The sequence below is a fragment of the Muscardinus avellanarius genome (genome assembly GCF_963383645.1).
Source record: "Muscardinus avellanarius genome assembly, chromosome: 3".
Classification (NCBI taxonomy): Eukaryota; Metazoa; Chordata; class Mammalia; order Rodentia; family Gliridae; genus Muscardinus; species Muscardinus avellanarius.
This window is the reverse complement of record NC_137788.1, coordinates 147,962,798-147,978,006: the sequence shown is the minus strand read 5'-3', so window position 1 is coordinate 147,978,006 and position 15,209 is coordinate 147,962,798. Positions and strand designations below refer to the sequence as shown.

The 15,209-nt window shown below is 50.3% G+C and overlaps 1 protein-coding gene and 1 pseudogene across 2 annotated transcripts in view; one reads left to right on the top strand and one right to left on the bottom strand.

The window, feature by feature from the left end:
• Window positions 1-2,387: 2,387 nt before the first annotated feature.
• The window catches only part of WDR93 (WD repeat domain 93), a gene marked incomplete at both ends in the record, with an annotated part of 39,314 nt that continues 26,492 nt past the window's right edge, over window positions 2,388-15,209 (top strand). Inside the window, 6 exons of the mRNA XM_080691689.1 lie at window positions 2,388-2,690; window positions 3,908-4,100; window positions 5,042-5,106; window positions 10,228-10,306; window positions 12,577-12,692; window positions 14,780-14,818. Coding sequence (XP_080547815.1) covers window positions 2,388-2,690; window positions 3,908-4,100; window positions 5,042-5,106; window positions 10,228-10,306; window positions 12,577-12,692; window positions 14,780-14,818 — 795 coding nt within the window. The remainder of the gene's footprint in view (window positions 2,691-3,907; window positions 4,101-5,041; window positions 5,107-10,227; window positions 10,307-12,576; window positions 12,693-14,779; window positions 14,819-15,209) is intronic.
• LOC308261181 (peptidyl-prolyl cis-trans isomerase NIMA-interacting 4-like) lies at window positions 13,812-14,035 on the bottom strand (annotated as a pseudogene). The gene has a single exon. The product of its transcript is annotated as a peptidyl-prolyl cis-trans isomerase NIMA-interacting 4-like (transcript).

Sequence of the window (15,209 nt, the reverse complement as noted above, 5' to 3'; positions counted from 1 at the left end):
GGAGGGGCCGGGCCCCGCCCACCCCGCGGACGCGCCTCCCCAGGGCGGCTCGCAGGCTTCCGGTCGGGGCCGGAAGTGCTAGTTACTAAGGCGACGCCGAGACGCCGGGCCAGGTGAGCAAAACCTTGGCTCCCAGATTCCCGTGCTGAGGCTCCGCTGGTGTCCGAGGACTCCCGATTGCCAGCTGAGTCTCCAAGCGAGATCCTCAGGAGCGGTTTCCCCATCCCCAGGGCTCTCCAGATGCCCGGATCTCCATCCCCAGGGCTCCCCAGAACGCCCTGATCCCCATCCCCAACAGTCCTCAGAACGCCCTGATCCCCATCCCCAAGACTCCCCAGAACGCCCTGATCCCCATCCCAGGGCTCCCCAGAACGCCCTGATCCCCGTCCCCAGGGCTCCCCAGAACGCCCTGATCCCCGTCCCCAAGACTCCCCAGAACTCCCTGATCCCCATCCCCAGGGCTCCCCAGAACGCCCTGATCCCCATCCCCAAGACTCCCCAGAACACCCTGATCCCTATCCCCAGGGCTCCCCAGAACTCCCTGATCCCCATCCCCAGGGCTCCCCAGAACGCCCTGATCCCCATCCCCAAGACTCCCCAGAACACCCTGATCCCTATCCCCAGGGCTCCCCAGAACTCCCTGATCCCCATCCCCAGGGCTCCCCAGAACGCCCTGATCCCCATCCCCAAGGCTCCCCAGAACGCCCTGATCCCCGTCCCCAAGACTCCCCAGAACTCCCTGATCCCCATCCCCAGGGCTCCCCAGAACGCCCTGATCCCCATCCCCAAGACTCCCCAGAACGCCCTGATCCCAATCCCCAGGGCTCCCCAGAACGCCCTGATCTCCATCCCCAAGACTCCCCAGAACTCCCTGATCCCCATCCCCAGGGCTCCCCAGAACGCCCTGATCCCCGTCCCCAAGACTCCCCAGAACTCCCTGATCCCATCCCCAGGGCTCCCCAGAACGCCCTGATCCCCATCCCCAAGACTCCCCAGAACACCCTGATCCCCATCCCCAGGGCTCCCCAGAACTCCCTGATCCCCATCCCCAGGGCTCCCCAGAACGCCCTGATCCCCATCCCCAAGACTCCCCAGAACGCCCTGATCCCCATCCCCAAGACTCCCCAGAATGCCCTGATCCCGATCCCCAGGGCTCCCCAGAATGCCCTGATCCCCATCCCCAGGGCTTCCCAGAACGCCCTGATCCCCATCCCCAGGGCTCTCCAGATGCCCGGATCCCCAACACCAAGCCATGTCAGGATGCCGGGCTTCCCATCCCCAAGCCTACCTAGGACACCCACGCCTTGGGCACCAAGGAATTCAAGCAGAATCCCGAAAGGGTACTCCAACCTGAGGACTCCCCCGAACTTTACTTGAAGACCATAAGGCCCATATTTTTTACAGGGCCATACCTCTTTTCCTTCCTTCCTTCCATCCTTCCTTCCTTCCTTCCTTCCTTCCTTCCTTCCTTCTTTTCTTCCCTCCTTCCTCCCTTCCCAGTGCTGGGGATAGAACCCAGGGCCTCTTGGATGCTAGACAAGCATTCTATCACTGAGCTACACCCCAAGCTTATCAGACATTTCTGCAAACTCTCGAAGGCCAGGCACTGTGCCTACAGATGTCCTGCCTGGCAGCACTGGGAGAGTCAGAAGGTAACACATTGGACAGCCAGGGTTGGATCTTGAACTGAATCTGACTGGGAGCAAGGGAATTGACAGGGGAGAGTCCTGGCTCACTGCCTGGCTGGCTCAAGCACAGCCATTGCAGACACAGACAAGGAGGCGGCTTTAGTTGTAGCAAAGATGGTGAATTCCACCAAGGTCAAAAGATGGCTCCTGTCATTTCAGAAAGGGAAGAAAGATAATAGTTTGCCAAATCCCTCTCCTTTCATCTCAGCGCACATCACCTTGGGTTGGCCTAGAGGTTACCTGTCTCTTCTGACATCCTTACTAATATGAAGATCATGGCGGCATACGTCAATAATCCCAGTACTTGGGAGGCTGAGACAGGAGGATTGCAGGTTCAGAGCCAGCCTCTGCAACTTGAGGCTGTCAGCAACTTAGTGAGACCCTGTTTCCAAATAAAAAATAAAATAGGGCTAGGGGTGTAGCTCGGTGGTAGAATGGCCCTGGGTTCCATTCCCAGCAACACACACACACACACACACACACACACACACACACACACACATATCATGTCCTAGGAATGTGGTACCATGCTGCCATAAATAAGTGCCAGCATCCATAATCCACAGTCCCCAGAAGGTATTGCGCTAGAGGAAGAGGGCATGCCAGCCTCTCCCTGCTCCTTCCCCTCACCTCGTTCTCACATTTCCTTTGCTTATTTCCCTTCTCAGTTTTTCAGAGTTTCCAGGGCCGCCTTCTGTGATGTCATCCTTTAAAGGAAATCGAACTCAGAAGAGGAGGCCGCCTGTTTGTACAGGAAAGGGCCCACTGGAGGCGCTGACCCCAACGGAGAAGGACTGGTCTAAGGACGACGAAGAGGATTATGTCCTCAAGGACCCCGAGGAGGGGCTGGACCCCCTGCCCCAGCCTTATCGAACGATCAACAAGCTGGTAGATCTTGTGTTTGACTGGTCATGGGAGCTCATAGAAGAGAGGAAAGCGCTGAGGGAGGCAGAGAGCAGCCGCGTCCAGCCCACCATCTACTCTCCAGTCACCGAGATCCAGGTACAGAGCCGTGGCTGCCCAGGGCATCTGCCCTGTTCCTCGGTGGACTGCTAGTCATGAAAACGCCCGGCCAGGGAAGGGCTTTCTACCAGAAACCTCAATTAGTAAGACAGATGCATTTTCTCTTCGAAAGACTGCTGATGTTGATTAAAACAGACCTGGTAATTGCCTGGGAAAAACAGGGTGTTCTGGTTACTTGAAGATTACACAGAAGGCCTTTTATATTCAGCTGTTGATATAGAAAGTCTCCCTTGATGAGTTAATCCACTCTTGCCTGACTGGTGAGAATCTGCCAGTGCAGTATCTCCACTGTTCTTCCCACAGTACGCTGGGGTGAATAAAGTTCAGGGCCTGCGTCATTCTTTGGGTTTTGAATGTACATCCACTCTCAGCTTCTTCAACATCTCTGGGTTGTTGTTGTTGTTGTTGTTTGTTGTTGTTCTGGTACTGGTGATTGAACTCAGGAGCATTCTGTTGCTGAATCGCACCTCCAGCCCTTTTTATTTTTTATTTAGAAACAGGGTCTTGGTAAGTTGCCGAGGGTCTTGCTAAATTGCTGAGGCTGTCAATCCTCCTGTGTCAGCCTCCCAGTTACTGGGATTACAGGCATGCACCACCACGCCCAGCTAGCCTCTTTGTTTTCTTTGGCCTCTTTCCCCTCAAAGTGAAGGGCTGTGAACTTCCGAATGAACTTGTGAATGCACAGGCTGGAGTTTTGAGCACTATTTGCAAATGATGTAGGAGTAACTCTTATCTTTGAGAAGTTACCTTGTGGCCAGGGATGGTGGTGGACGCCTGTAATCCCAGTACTTGTGAGGATGAGACAGGAGAATCATAGGTTTGAGGCCAGCCTCAGCAATTTAGCGAGACCTATTTAAAAATAAAAAGGCACTGGGCATGTAGCTTAGACCACAAGAAAGAAAGAAAGAAAGAAGGAAAGAAAGAAAGAAAGAAAGAAAGAAAGAAAGAAAGAAAGAAAGAAAGAAAGAAAGAAAGAAAGGAAAGAGAGAGAGAGAAAGAAGAAAGAAAGGAAAAAGAAAGGAAGGAAAAAGAAAGAAAGAAAGGAAAAAGAAAGAGAAAGGAAGGAAGGAAGGAAGGAAAAAGAAAGAAAGAAAGAAAGAAAGAAAGAAAGAAAGAAAGGAAGGAAGAAAGATGCCTCATATTACTTGAAGGCAGTGCAGCTTGAAATAATTTCTTCTTCGTTTCCTTTTTCCCAGCTCAACAAAATAGCCAACTGTATGACCATTTCCCAAGAGTACGTCTTTATTGGAGGAGCCAAAGGATTCACAATCTATAATCTGCTCAGTGCCAAACAAATATGTGCTTGGGAGAAACTCAAGGTCGACGTCACGTCCATCTGGGCCACGGACTTAGGGAGCGAAATACTGGTCGCGCCCCTGGATGAAATGGGTACGTGTCCTTCCCCTTCCTTTTCAGCCTAGTTTACAGGTACCTGCAGGCTGCGGTCCGGCTGCATCTCCTGTCCGGGATGAGGGTGCCGGGTACAGAGCGTCCTCCCTGGCCGTGCAGCTGCAGCTAACGCCTACAGAGCCAGGATGGCGTCCAGGCACCGGGCCTGTGCTTCACATACGTTGGCCCATTTCGTTCTCCCAGAAGCCATAGGAGGGGGTGCAACTGACTGTCCCTGCGGAGAAGGGCCCAGAGGAATGGGCACGAAATGGCTTGCTTTGGTGAGAGGGGAAGCCGGTGGCACAGGCAGCCTTCACAAAGGGCGACTCAGCTGGAGTCTACGCTGTCCCTACTCAATCCTGCTGCTCTTGTAAACCAGAGCTTGCTTCCCCCACCCCCATCCTGAGCACAGAGCAGGCCTTCCTGGAGAGCGTGACACAGAAAACTATAGATGAGGTTCTGGATTCATTTCACCCACGGTGGCCAGATGCCTGTGGGAGGTCGCTGTCATGGCTGCAGAGGCAGGCCAGGTTCTGGGAGGTCCCTAAAGAAAGAGGTAAGAAGTCGTGGTGGGTCATGGTCACACACTGGAGCCCTCGGGTTCGACAGGAATTCAGAATCACTTAGTTCACTGCACAAAGAGCTCGCTGGGGTGAGGTGCATGGAAAGGTGAGTATGCTCTGTTCCCTCCGAGAACGTGCCTGCTCGCAGGAGGACTGCGGCAGCTTAACAGGAGCCGGTTGGATGCAGAGCCATGTGTAAGGGATGGTGTGTGGCAGGAGATGCGGGTGGGACCAAGCAGGTGGAAGGGCCCAGGAGGCAAGAGGCTGGGAGGAGGCCGAGGACACCTGGGCCCCGGTGGCGAGTTCCGAGAAGCAAGTGGAACCCAGCCCTTTCCCGCTCCACCTGTCTCACAATTGCCCCGTTTTTTTCTCTTTCAGGTATCATTAGACTGCTTTACTTTTATAAGGAGAATCTTTTCCTAATCAAGACCATCAATGAAGCGGTGAGTTCCCGTTCTTTTACCTTTAGCTGGGCCAAAAGCTATAGCACATCAGGTTTATTTTTAATAGGGAGGCAGTGAGGCCAAGTGTCATGGCACATGCCCATCATCCCGATACCTGGGAGTCCGAGACAGGAGGGTTGCAAGTTTGAGACCAGCCTTGGCAACTTGATGAGACTCTCATGAGCTCAGGGCGACCCTGTTTCAAAATAAAAAATAAAACAGGGCTCAAATGTAGCTTGGAGGTAGAATATCCCCGGGTTCAATCCCCAGTACTATTACTACTACTACTACTACTAATAATAATAATACTACTAATAATAAAACAGACTTCTTCCTGGGTAAAGAGCTGCTTCCAAAATACCCAATTAAAGGCCGGGCGTGGTGGCGCACGCTTGTAATTCCCGTGCTTGGGAGGCAGAGACAGGAGGATCGCGCAGGTTCGAAGCCAGCCCCGCGTGCTGGCTTAGGAGACCCTGTTTCCAAATAAAATTTTAAAATAGGTCTGGGAGTGTAGCCCGGAGGTAGAAGGGCTTCCAGGAACCCCAAAATACCCAATTAAAAGACACCGCCGCCCTTGACACACACTCAGAAGGCAGGCATGTGCTACATGCCCTCGATTTATCTACCCTGTGGTCAAAAGAAAAGCACCATGTAACTCTAGTCTTGTTTCTCTTAAGCATCAAACCAGTGCATCCAATGAGTACTTCAGAGTACCCAAATTTTCCATGATCGCTTCCTAGCCCGTGCTGATCCCTCTGCTTGGAAAGTTTCCCTTGACTCTCTACCCGCCACGTGTACCTCTTAACTGTCTCCCAGGCTCACGGCCAGCTCAGCCATCTCCTTTCCTAGTATGTTTCCTCATGAACCCGAGAGGAGCTGATCCCTCCCTTCTTTGTCCACTACATTGCCTGGTAGACTATAGTTTGCAGAGTGTGTGTGTGTGTGTGTGTGTGTGTGTGTGTGTGCGTCTGTGTGTGTGTGTGTGTGTGTGTGTGTGTGTGTGTGTGTGTTTTAGTCCTCAAAACACAGTGAATCCTCAAAAGATAGGTTATTGCTTAGAACATTTTTTTTTGCAGTACTGGGGACGGAACCCTGGAACCCAGGGGCATTATACCTCCAAGTTACACCCCCAGCCCCATTTATTTTTTATTTTGAAACAAGGTCTTGTCTCACTAAGTTGCAGAAGGTCTCACTAAGTAGCTGAGGGTGGCTGTGAACTGCGATCCTCCTGTCTCAGCCTTCCAAATGCTGGGATTTTTTTTTTTAAGCCTGTGCTACCATGCCTGGCAGAACATATTTTTTAAAATTGTAGTTTGTCTTATAATTAATACTTTCAGTAGGCTCAAAGGCAGTTCCATGGGGAAAGTAAAGTATTTCAACAAATTATGCTGAATACCAGCTAAATGAATGTGTGTATAGGGGGATGAACTTCAACCTTACTCCTCACCATTATACCAAAATTAATTTGAAATGTCCTAAATATAGAAGCTAGGAACTTCCAGAAAGATGGCAATGGAGAAAAACAGCGTTTACAAGTCCTGCTAACAATCGATCTATATTACCACAAAATCAGCACTTTTCATAGCCAGAAAACACCATCAGCAGAGAAATAAAAACTGTAAATACAAGGGACAGAGAAAAAGAAGGCTAGAAGAACAACCGGACACCAGAAAAGAAACCAGCCCGCATTGCTGTGGCAGAGCCATGCTGACGCCATCTTCCCTCGCAGCACAAGGCTCCAGAGAGGAGGGGGACTCAGAACGGAGCTCAAAACCAGAGAGGAGATACGCCAGCCTCACGGCTGAGTGTGCAACAGCAGCGCCATACTGCCAGCGGCGGCGACGAGTTCACTGGACAGCTCCAGATCAGCGCACTCAACAACCCACCAGGCTCCAAAGAGGAGGGGTGGACAGGGAGCTGAGGTGAGCAGCTGCAGAACAACCAGGTGTACTTCAGCAGTTTTTTCAGTGCAAGGAGCATCTAAAGCTCCCAGGAGCCGGGCTCAGCACACCCTCCAGGGACTCAGAGCGGAGCTCAAAACCAGAGAAGAAATATACCAGCCTCACGGCCGAGGGCTTGGCAGTGGTGCCATATTGCCAGCGGCGGCGGTGGCAGTGAGTTCACCGAGTCCGCAACAGCACACTCAACAACCGTGAGTCAAATTGCGGCCCCTAAAGGAGAAATCCCAGTACTGCACCCCCAGGGACTTGTGCAGCTTTGATAATCTCCCTGGGTCTGAGATTTTGCAATCCAACCCAGTGAAGGAGTAGTGGTGGCAGAGATACCACACCCTAGTGGCAGCTCCCCGTGGGAAAACACCCAGCCCGGCACCCCCATGGTCTCACACAGCCTCAATTAACTCCCTGGGTCTGAGACTTTACGATACAACCCAGGAAAGGAGTAGTGGTGACTGAGATTACCACAGACTCGAGATCCAGAGCATCTTAAGTGAAGTCGTAGTGACCCAGGGAAGAACTCAGAGAAGGCACAAACTTCTGAAATCATGGGAAAGAGGAATAACAATGGAACAATGAACGCCCACAACCCCACAACATCAGAACCTGATAACATAGAAATTCAGAGATCTCCAGAAGATCAAATCAGGAAAATAACTGTAGAAATAATACAGGACCTTCTGAAATAATTCAGAGTCTAAAAGAAATAAAGGATGCAATCATTGAAGGCCTCAATTCAAAGTATAAACAATTGATTAGACCACATGGAGAATAGAATCTCACTCCTAGAAGATGATCACTCCAAAAATGAACACATAGTTTATAATTTAGAAAAAAAAATCTGACAGCAGGAACTTGACATTGAAGAAATATGGGCCCATTTTAAGAGAGCTACTTAGCGAGGCCCTTCATAACTCAGTGAGACCCTGTTTCAAAAATAAAAAGACAAAAAAAATAGGGCTGGGAGTGTAACTTGGAGATAAACTATCCCTGGGTTCCATCCCCAGTACCGCAAAAAAAAAAAAAAAAAAAAAAAAATCTAAAAAATATGAACTAATTGTGACAGAAAAAAGATCTTTGTTGCCTGGACCTGGAGCTACACAAAAGGACCTGAAGAAACATTTGGAAGAGGGCATGGTGGCACACATCTGTAATCCCAGTTCTTGGGAGGCTGAGACAAGAGGAGCACACGTTCAAGGACAGCCTCAGCAATGTAGCTCTCAGCATCCTAGTGAGACCCTGTTTCGGAATAAAAATAAAAAGGGCCAGGGGTGTAGCTCAGAGGCAGAATGCCCCTGGGTTTAATTCCCCTAAATGAGCGAATGAATAAATAGAGCTGGCGGTGTAGCTTAGAGGCAGAGTGTCCTTGGTTCAATCCCCAGCACCACAGGCACACATAAAAGATGCTCTTAAAGTTGGTGGGCATCTGAAGCAGCAGGCTGACCTGGAGAGCCCCAGCGGCTCCCCTGCCACCTGGCCCAGTTACACCCACACCCAGAAGGAGCCACGGCCTTGGCAGCTGACCCCAAGGAGGCCGAGAGCCAGCAGCAGCCGCCTGCCCTCAGCCCTGCTCATGCCCACGCTGCCTGCAGCCCAGGCAGCCACACACGGGGGATGGCGGCTGGTGGGGACAAGAAGGTCCTGGCAACTCAGGGAGGAGTTAAATGGCTGAATAGAAGGAAAGCACATGGTTTTATCACCAGGAAGGACGCTGAGGAGATGCAGTTGGACGGCAGATGTCAGAGAAGACAGCTCAGGCCGCGCCCTCGCGGGGCGTGAGGTGGAGAGAGAGTGGGCTTCCGTGTTGAAGGGAAGGGGGCAAACGTGCGGCAGCCAGTGGCATTCCCAGGCAACACTCGTCCACTCGTGCCAACTGTGGCAGCTCCCTATCTATGGCCACATTCAGGCCGGCCCTCTGTGCTCTCACCAGAGAGTCCGGGGAGGGAAAGGCCCGCGGTCAGACAGCGCTGCTCCTGGCCTCGCTCAGCAGATCTGCCCGGGCTCAAGCAGCGCTTCCTAGCACACTGGTGACCACCTGCGGGCGCCTGCTGACCACGGCTCGCACTCTGCAGTGGGAGAAGTGATGGGGGGGCACTGACAACTGGAGCGTGAGCGAACTGGCGAATCAGCGACATGGGCTAGGTATGGGGTTCCGGGTCCTTGCTCCTTACCAAAGGCTGTGTGGAGAGGTCGGTGACTAGGAGAGTCAAGGAGTTACACTCACAGTCAGAGACGTAACCCCAGCTCAGATGCACAGGCCGCAGGGCCCTCAACTACAAGCTGGCAGAGACGGGCAGCTGACTCAAGGTGGGCAGTGCAGGCACCCTCCTCTCCCTCCTCTCCCTCCTCTCCCTCCTCTCCCTCCTCTCCCTCCTCCTACACCACGGTCATCAAGAGAAGAATCTTAGGTTCCAGCAGCCTTCCTGGAAATCGACACTCTATTAAAAAAAATAGAAAGAGGCAGTGATAAGTCTGCAATGTGTGTGTGTGTGTGTGTGTGTGTGTGTGTGTGTGTGTGTGTGTGTGTACGGGCGTGCAGGGGTGGGCACGTAGTAATAGAGATTGAATTCGAAGGTGTTCTTTACCTCTGAGCTATACCTCCAGCTCTATTTTATTTTTTATTTTGCAACAGGCTTTCACTAAGTTGCTGAAGGTCTTGCTAAATTGCTGAGGCTGGCCTCAAGCTTGAGATCCTCCTGTTTCAGCTGCCCAAGTACTAGGGTTATCGGCATGCACCACCATGTTTGGCACATTTGTGATCTTTTATGTATCTATATTTTGTTTCAGCACCCCTGCCAGGAGGGGTATTTTTCACTTTGGGAATCTAAGGATAGAGCCTGCATCCGTGTGTGAGTCTATGTGTGTGGGAGGAGATTGGGGATTGAACTCAGGGGCCTTCTACCTCTGAACTACGCTCCCACTCCTATTTTATTTTTATTTGGAAACAGAGTCTCGCTAGGTTGACGAGAGTCTCACTACTTGCTGAGCCTGTCCTTGAACCCGCGCTCTTCCTGTCCAGCCTCCCAAGTACAGGGATGACAGGTGTGCGCCACCACGCCCCGCTGTGTCCCGAGCTCTCACGGGATCTCTGTGTGAGCACAAGCCACAGAAGGCCAGCGCTGCCTCCTCCTGGGGCTCAGGCTCCCAGCATCTCTTTTCTTTTCAGGACGATACCAGCAAGCAGAACACGTGTATAAAGATGGAGCTCTCCCAAGGCGGGGACTTTGCAGCCTTTCTCCTACAAGGCAAGGTTATAACAAACATTTACTGGTTCTGGGATTTGAAATTCAAGTTTCCAGATAATTACTTTTTATTTTATTTCTGTAGTTATTGGGGTTGAACTGAGGAGCATTCTGCCTCTGAGCTATACCCCCAGTCCTTATTTATTTATTTATACTTTTTTTTTGGCTGTTGTGTTTTGTTTTTTGCAGAACTAGGGATTGAACCCAGGGGCATTCTACCTCTGGGCTACACCACCAGCCCGATTTTTTTTTTTTTTTTTTTTTTTGGTGGGGGCAGTACTGGGGAAGGAACCCAGGGGCATTCTACCTCTGAACTATACCCCAGCCCTGTTTTTTTTTATTCTTTATTTTGAAACAGAGTTTCACTGAGTTGCAAAAGGCCTCACTAAGTGGCTGAGGCTGTCCTGGAACTGCAGCCTTCTGTCTCAGCTTCCCAAATGCTGGGCTTACAAGCGTGCGTCACCACGCCCGGCTCCAATTTTTTATTCTTTATTTTTAAATAGGGTCTCACTAAATTGCAAAAGGCCTCACTAAGTAGGTGATGCTGGCAGAGAACCTGTGATTCTCCTGTCTCAGTCTCCCAAGTACTAGGATTACAAGTGTGTGCCACCACACCCAGCTTTTTTGTTTGTTTGTTTTCAGTACTGAGGTTGGAACCCAGGGGCATTCTACTTCCAAGCTACACCCCCAGCTCTATTTTTTATGCTTTATTTTGAAACAGGGTCTCCCTGAGTTGCAAAGGGCCTCACTAAGTAGTAGCTGAAGCTGTCTGCAGACAGCAATCCTCCTGTCTCAGCCTCCCAAATGCTGGGATTACAAGCGTGTGCCATCACACCCAGCATCCAGCTTTTATTTTTACTTTGAAACAGAGTCTTGCTAAATTGCCGAGGCTGGCCTCAAGTGTGCAATTCTTCTGTCTCAACTTCTAGTGTACTGAGATTATGAGCATGCACCACCCTGTCTGGCTCAGATTTTTTTTTTTTTTTTTTTTTTTTTGTGTGTGTGTGTGTGTGTGTGTGTGTGTGTGTGTGTAATTTTCGGGGGGGTATTGGGAATTCAACCCCGGGACATTCTACCTCTAAGCCACACCCAACCCTCTTTTATTTTTATTTTGAAACAAGTTCTCACTAGGTTGTTGAGAGTTTCACTACACTTGCCTAGGCCATCCTCGAACTAGCAATAACCAGCAATCCTCCTGTTTCAGCCTCCCAAGTACCGGGAGTACAAGTATGTGCCACAATGCTTGGCTTAGATAAATACTTTTTTTTTTTTTTTTTTTTTTTTTTTTTTTGCTGTACTGGGAATGGGACCCAGGAGCATTCTACCTCTGAGCTACACCCCCAGCCCTATTTTTTATTCTTTATCTTGAAACGGGATCTCACTGGGTTGCAAAGGGCCTCACTAAGTAGCTGAGGCTGTCCACAAACTGCGATCCTCCTGTCTCAGCCTCCCAAGACTAGGATTACAAGCGTGCGCCACCGCGCCCAGCAGATAATTACTTTTTTTTTTTTTTCTGGTACTGGGGTTCCTGGAAGCCCTTCTACCTCCGGGCTACACTCCCAGACCTATTTTTACATTTTTCTATTTGGAAACAGGGTCTCCTAAGCCAGCGCATGCGCCTGGCTTCGAACATGCACAATCCTCCTGTCTCTGCCTCCCAAGCGCGGGGATTACAAGCGTGCGCCACCACGCCCGGCAGATAATTACTTTTTAAGGAAACGTTTACGTGGGATCTTATACTATGGGAATGCACGACCTTTCCCAACTTGGTGGGTATTCAGTAAAGAAGCTGAGCTCGGTTCAGTGACAGAAGTCCTGCCACCATCCCACTGGCTGTATCTCCTCCAACACTGGTTGGAAGAAATCTTTTAGGACATCTTTTTAAATTCTATTCCTTGCCCTGGTCTTACCGCGTCTGTGCGTGCCACCTTCCTTCCCAGGAAGATCCAGGGCAAAGTGCCATAGACGGCCCGGGCACCCGGCAGAGTAGACAGCCAGGTTAAACCCTGCAGGCTTGGTGCTTTGTGGGTGACAAGCCCGTCTCCCTTCGGTGGTGGTGGCGGCTTGAGCTTCAGCTCCCTGTGGGGAAGTTACTTAGCAAGTGAGGATTTGCAATAACCGTTGTGAAACTCCATTCCCTTCAGTTTGCCACAGCTGGGGTTCCTCAGCTGTCCCACCCCGCAGAGGTGCCAGTCTGAGTGCCAGCGTCTCTGGGAAGAGGAGACTTGCCGCCTGCCCGCAGTTGCTCAATGGACTTTGGTTTCTTAACACAGGGGCTGGAGAGATTTGTCTGGATGTGTATAAATTGCCCAAGGAATCTTGGCTCAAGGAATTGGAGCACCCACAACTTGCTTTAAATTCAAAGAAAAAAGCCAGACAGCTGCAACTGGTAGGAAACAGCTGCGTTTTCAACCAATGTATTTCTCCCACTCTTGACTCGCGTCTCCCCTGTCTCCTCCCTGGAATTTCAGGATGAACCAGACCCGGGAGGATAAGAAAGGGCAAAGGAAACCCGGCGTGGTGGTGCACACCTGTAATCCCAGTATTTGGGAAGTTGAGATAGGAGGATCTCAGGTTCGAAGCCAGCCTCAGCAACTTAGTGAAATTCTCAGCAATTAAGCAAGACTCTGTTTCCAAATAAAAATAAAATAGGTCTGAGGGTGTAGCCCGGAGGTTAGAGGGCCCCTGGGTTCCATCACCATCATTAAAAAAAGGGGGGAGGGCAACAGAAAAAGTCATCCATGTCTCCAAAATTGATTTGCTTTGGACAAAATAAGTCTAAAAAGTAGGTATGTTTTCAGGAGCAGGAAGTTCAGGAGCTCTCTGGTCTGGACTCTCCTCTCCCTGAGACCCCCTCCAGACAGTTCCCTGGAGGGAGGCTCTTTTGTTCTGATTTCTGTTCCACTGGGAGCCTTAATGTGCTTATTTATACAATGTGCACTGATTATTTTTCCTTATTCTTTTCTTTGCTATTTTGTTTGTTTTTTAGTTTGCAAACTGGAGTTTGGGCCTTACACATGATAGCCAAGCACTCTACCACTAAGCTAAATTGCCAGAAAATCTGCCCTTCAATTTTTTTTTTTTTCCTCAGTGCTGGGGATGGAAACCCAGGGACATTCTACCTTCGAACTACATCCCCAGCCCTACTTTTTATTCTTTATTTTGAAACAGAGTCTCACTGAGTTGCAAAGGGCCTCACTAAGTAGCTGAGGCTAGCTGCGAACCATGATCCTCCTGTCTCAGCCTCCCAAGCTCAGGGATTACAAGGATGTGCCACCATGCCTGGCTCAATTTTTTTTTTTTTTTTTTTTTGGTGGTACTGGGGTTCCTTCTACCTCCGGGCTACACTCCCAGACCTATTTTTACATTTTTATTTGGAAACAGGGTCTCCTAAGCCAGCGCATGCATCTGGCTTCGAACCTGCGCGATCCTCCTGTCTCTGCCTCCCAAGCGCGGGGATTACAAGCGTGCGCCACCACGCCCGGCTCTCAATTTTTTTTATATGATTTTATTTTCTCCCTTCAACCATAATAATATGATATCCAAATTTTGTCTTCACTGACTTATCCGTTCCACTTACAGGCAAGGCAAATGCTACTTCTTGAAGTGGTCCCACCATGGACTCTCTGGTCATCCAACCCAAGTCATCCCCTTGCCTGGCCTTATCTCACTATATTATGTGGCCACCTCACTGAATCTCATTCCAGACTTTAACCTTTCCATGGCTTCCATGATTTTTTTTTTTTTTTTTTTGGTGGTACTGGGGTTCCTGGAAGCCCTTCTACCTTAGGGCTACACTCCCAGACCTATTTTATACTTTTATATTTGGAAACAGGGTCTCTTAGGCCAGCGCAGCTGGCTTCGAACCTGCGCAATCCTCCTGTCTCCGCCTCCCAAGCGCAGGGATTACAAGCGTGCGCTACCACGCCCGGCGGCTTCCATGATTTTGCCGTGTTTTTCACACAAAATGTGTGTGACCTTCACTGCATTGCCGCCACCTTTGGGACCCTGAGCCTTCTTGACAGCACTGTCACTCCCAGAGGTTGCTCCACCTTTCCCCCCTTTCCGGAACCACTTTTTCCCTTGGGCGGCATCTTCAAAACTTGCGTTGAACTCTCAACTGCTTCGGTAGCCAGAAAAAGCTCATTTTTTTTTTTTTTTAACACAGGGTCTCACTAGGTTGCCAAGGCTGGGGCCTCAAACTTGTGCCCTCCTTCCTCAGCCTCCTGAGTAGCTGGGCGTACAGGCCTGTGCATGGTGCCTGCTCCCCGGCTCCGTTTTAAGATCCCGGGGAATAGGGATCATATGTTCACTCCTGCAGGCCAGAGGCCACCGTATGTTGGTCCTGCACGTCTACTGAATGAACTCACTCTCACAAAAGGAAGCCAGGAAAGAAGGGACATCTCAGATGATTGTAGGGGGAGGCGGACATAGATCAAACCTGTCATGAATTAATTTCTCCTTTTTTCTCCTCAGAACAGTATTGATCCCATTACTCCAGACAACTTAGAAATGGTAAGAAACTTTAAGAGAATGCTCCAGATTCAAGTTAGGTTTCCAAGATTCTTATTTTCACTTAAAATGCACCTTAAAGTCAAATATACTGGTTAAAGGCCCCACGAGGACACTGTTCAGATCCCCCGTGACTTAATCTTGCATCTCAGATCCGCTGAACGTGGCCCTCCTATCACTGCAGGTAATTGACTTAAGTCATTTTTCGGGGGGGGGGGTTCCCTGAAGTTAAGGGAACTTACACTTCAGAGCTCCTCATTCATACAGCCCCGTGGAAGCCCCAGGAGGGGCCCTAGCAGTGTGCGAACCATGATCCTCCTGTCTCAGCCTCCCAAGCTCAGGGATGACAAGGATGTGCCACCATGCCTGGCTCAAATTTTTTTTTTTTTTTTTT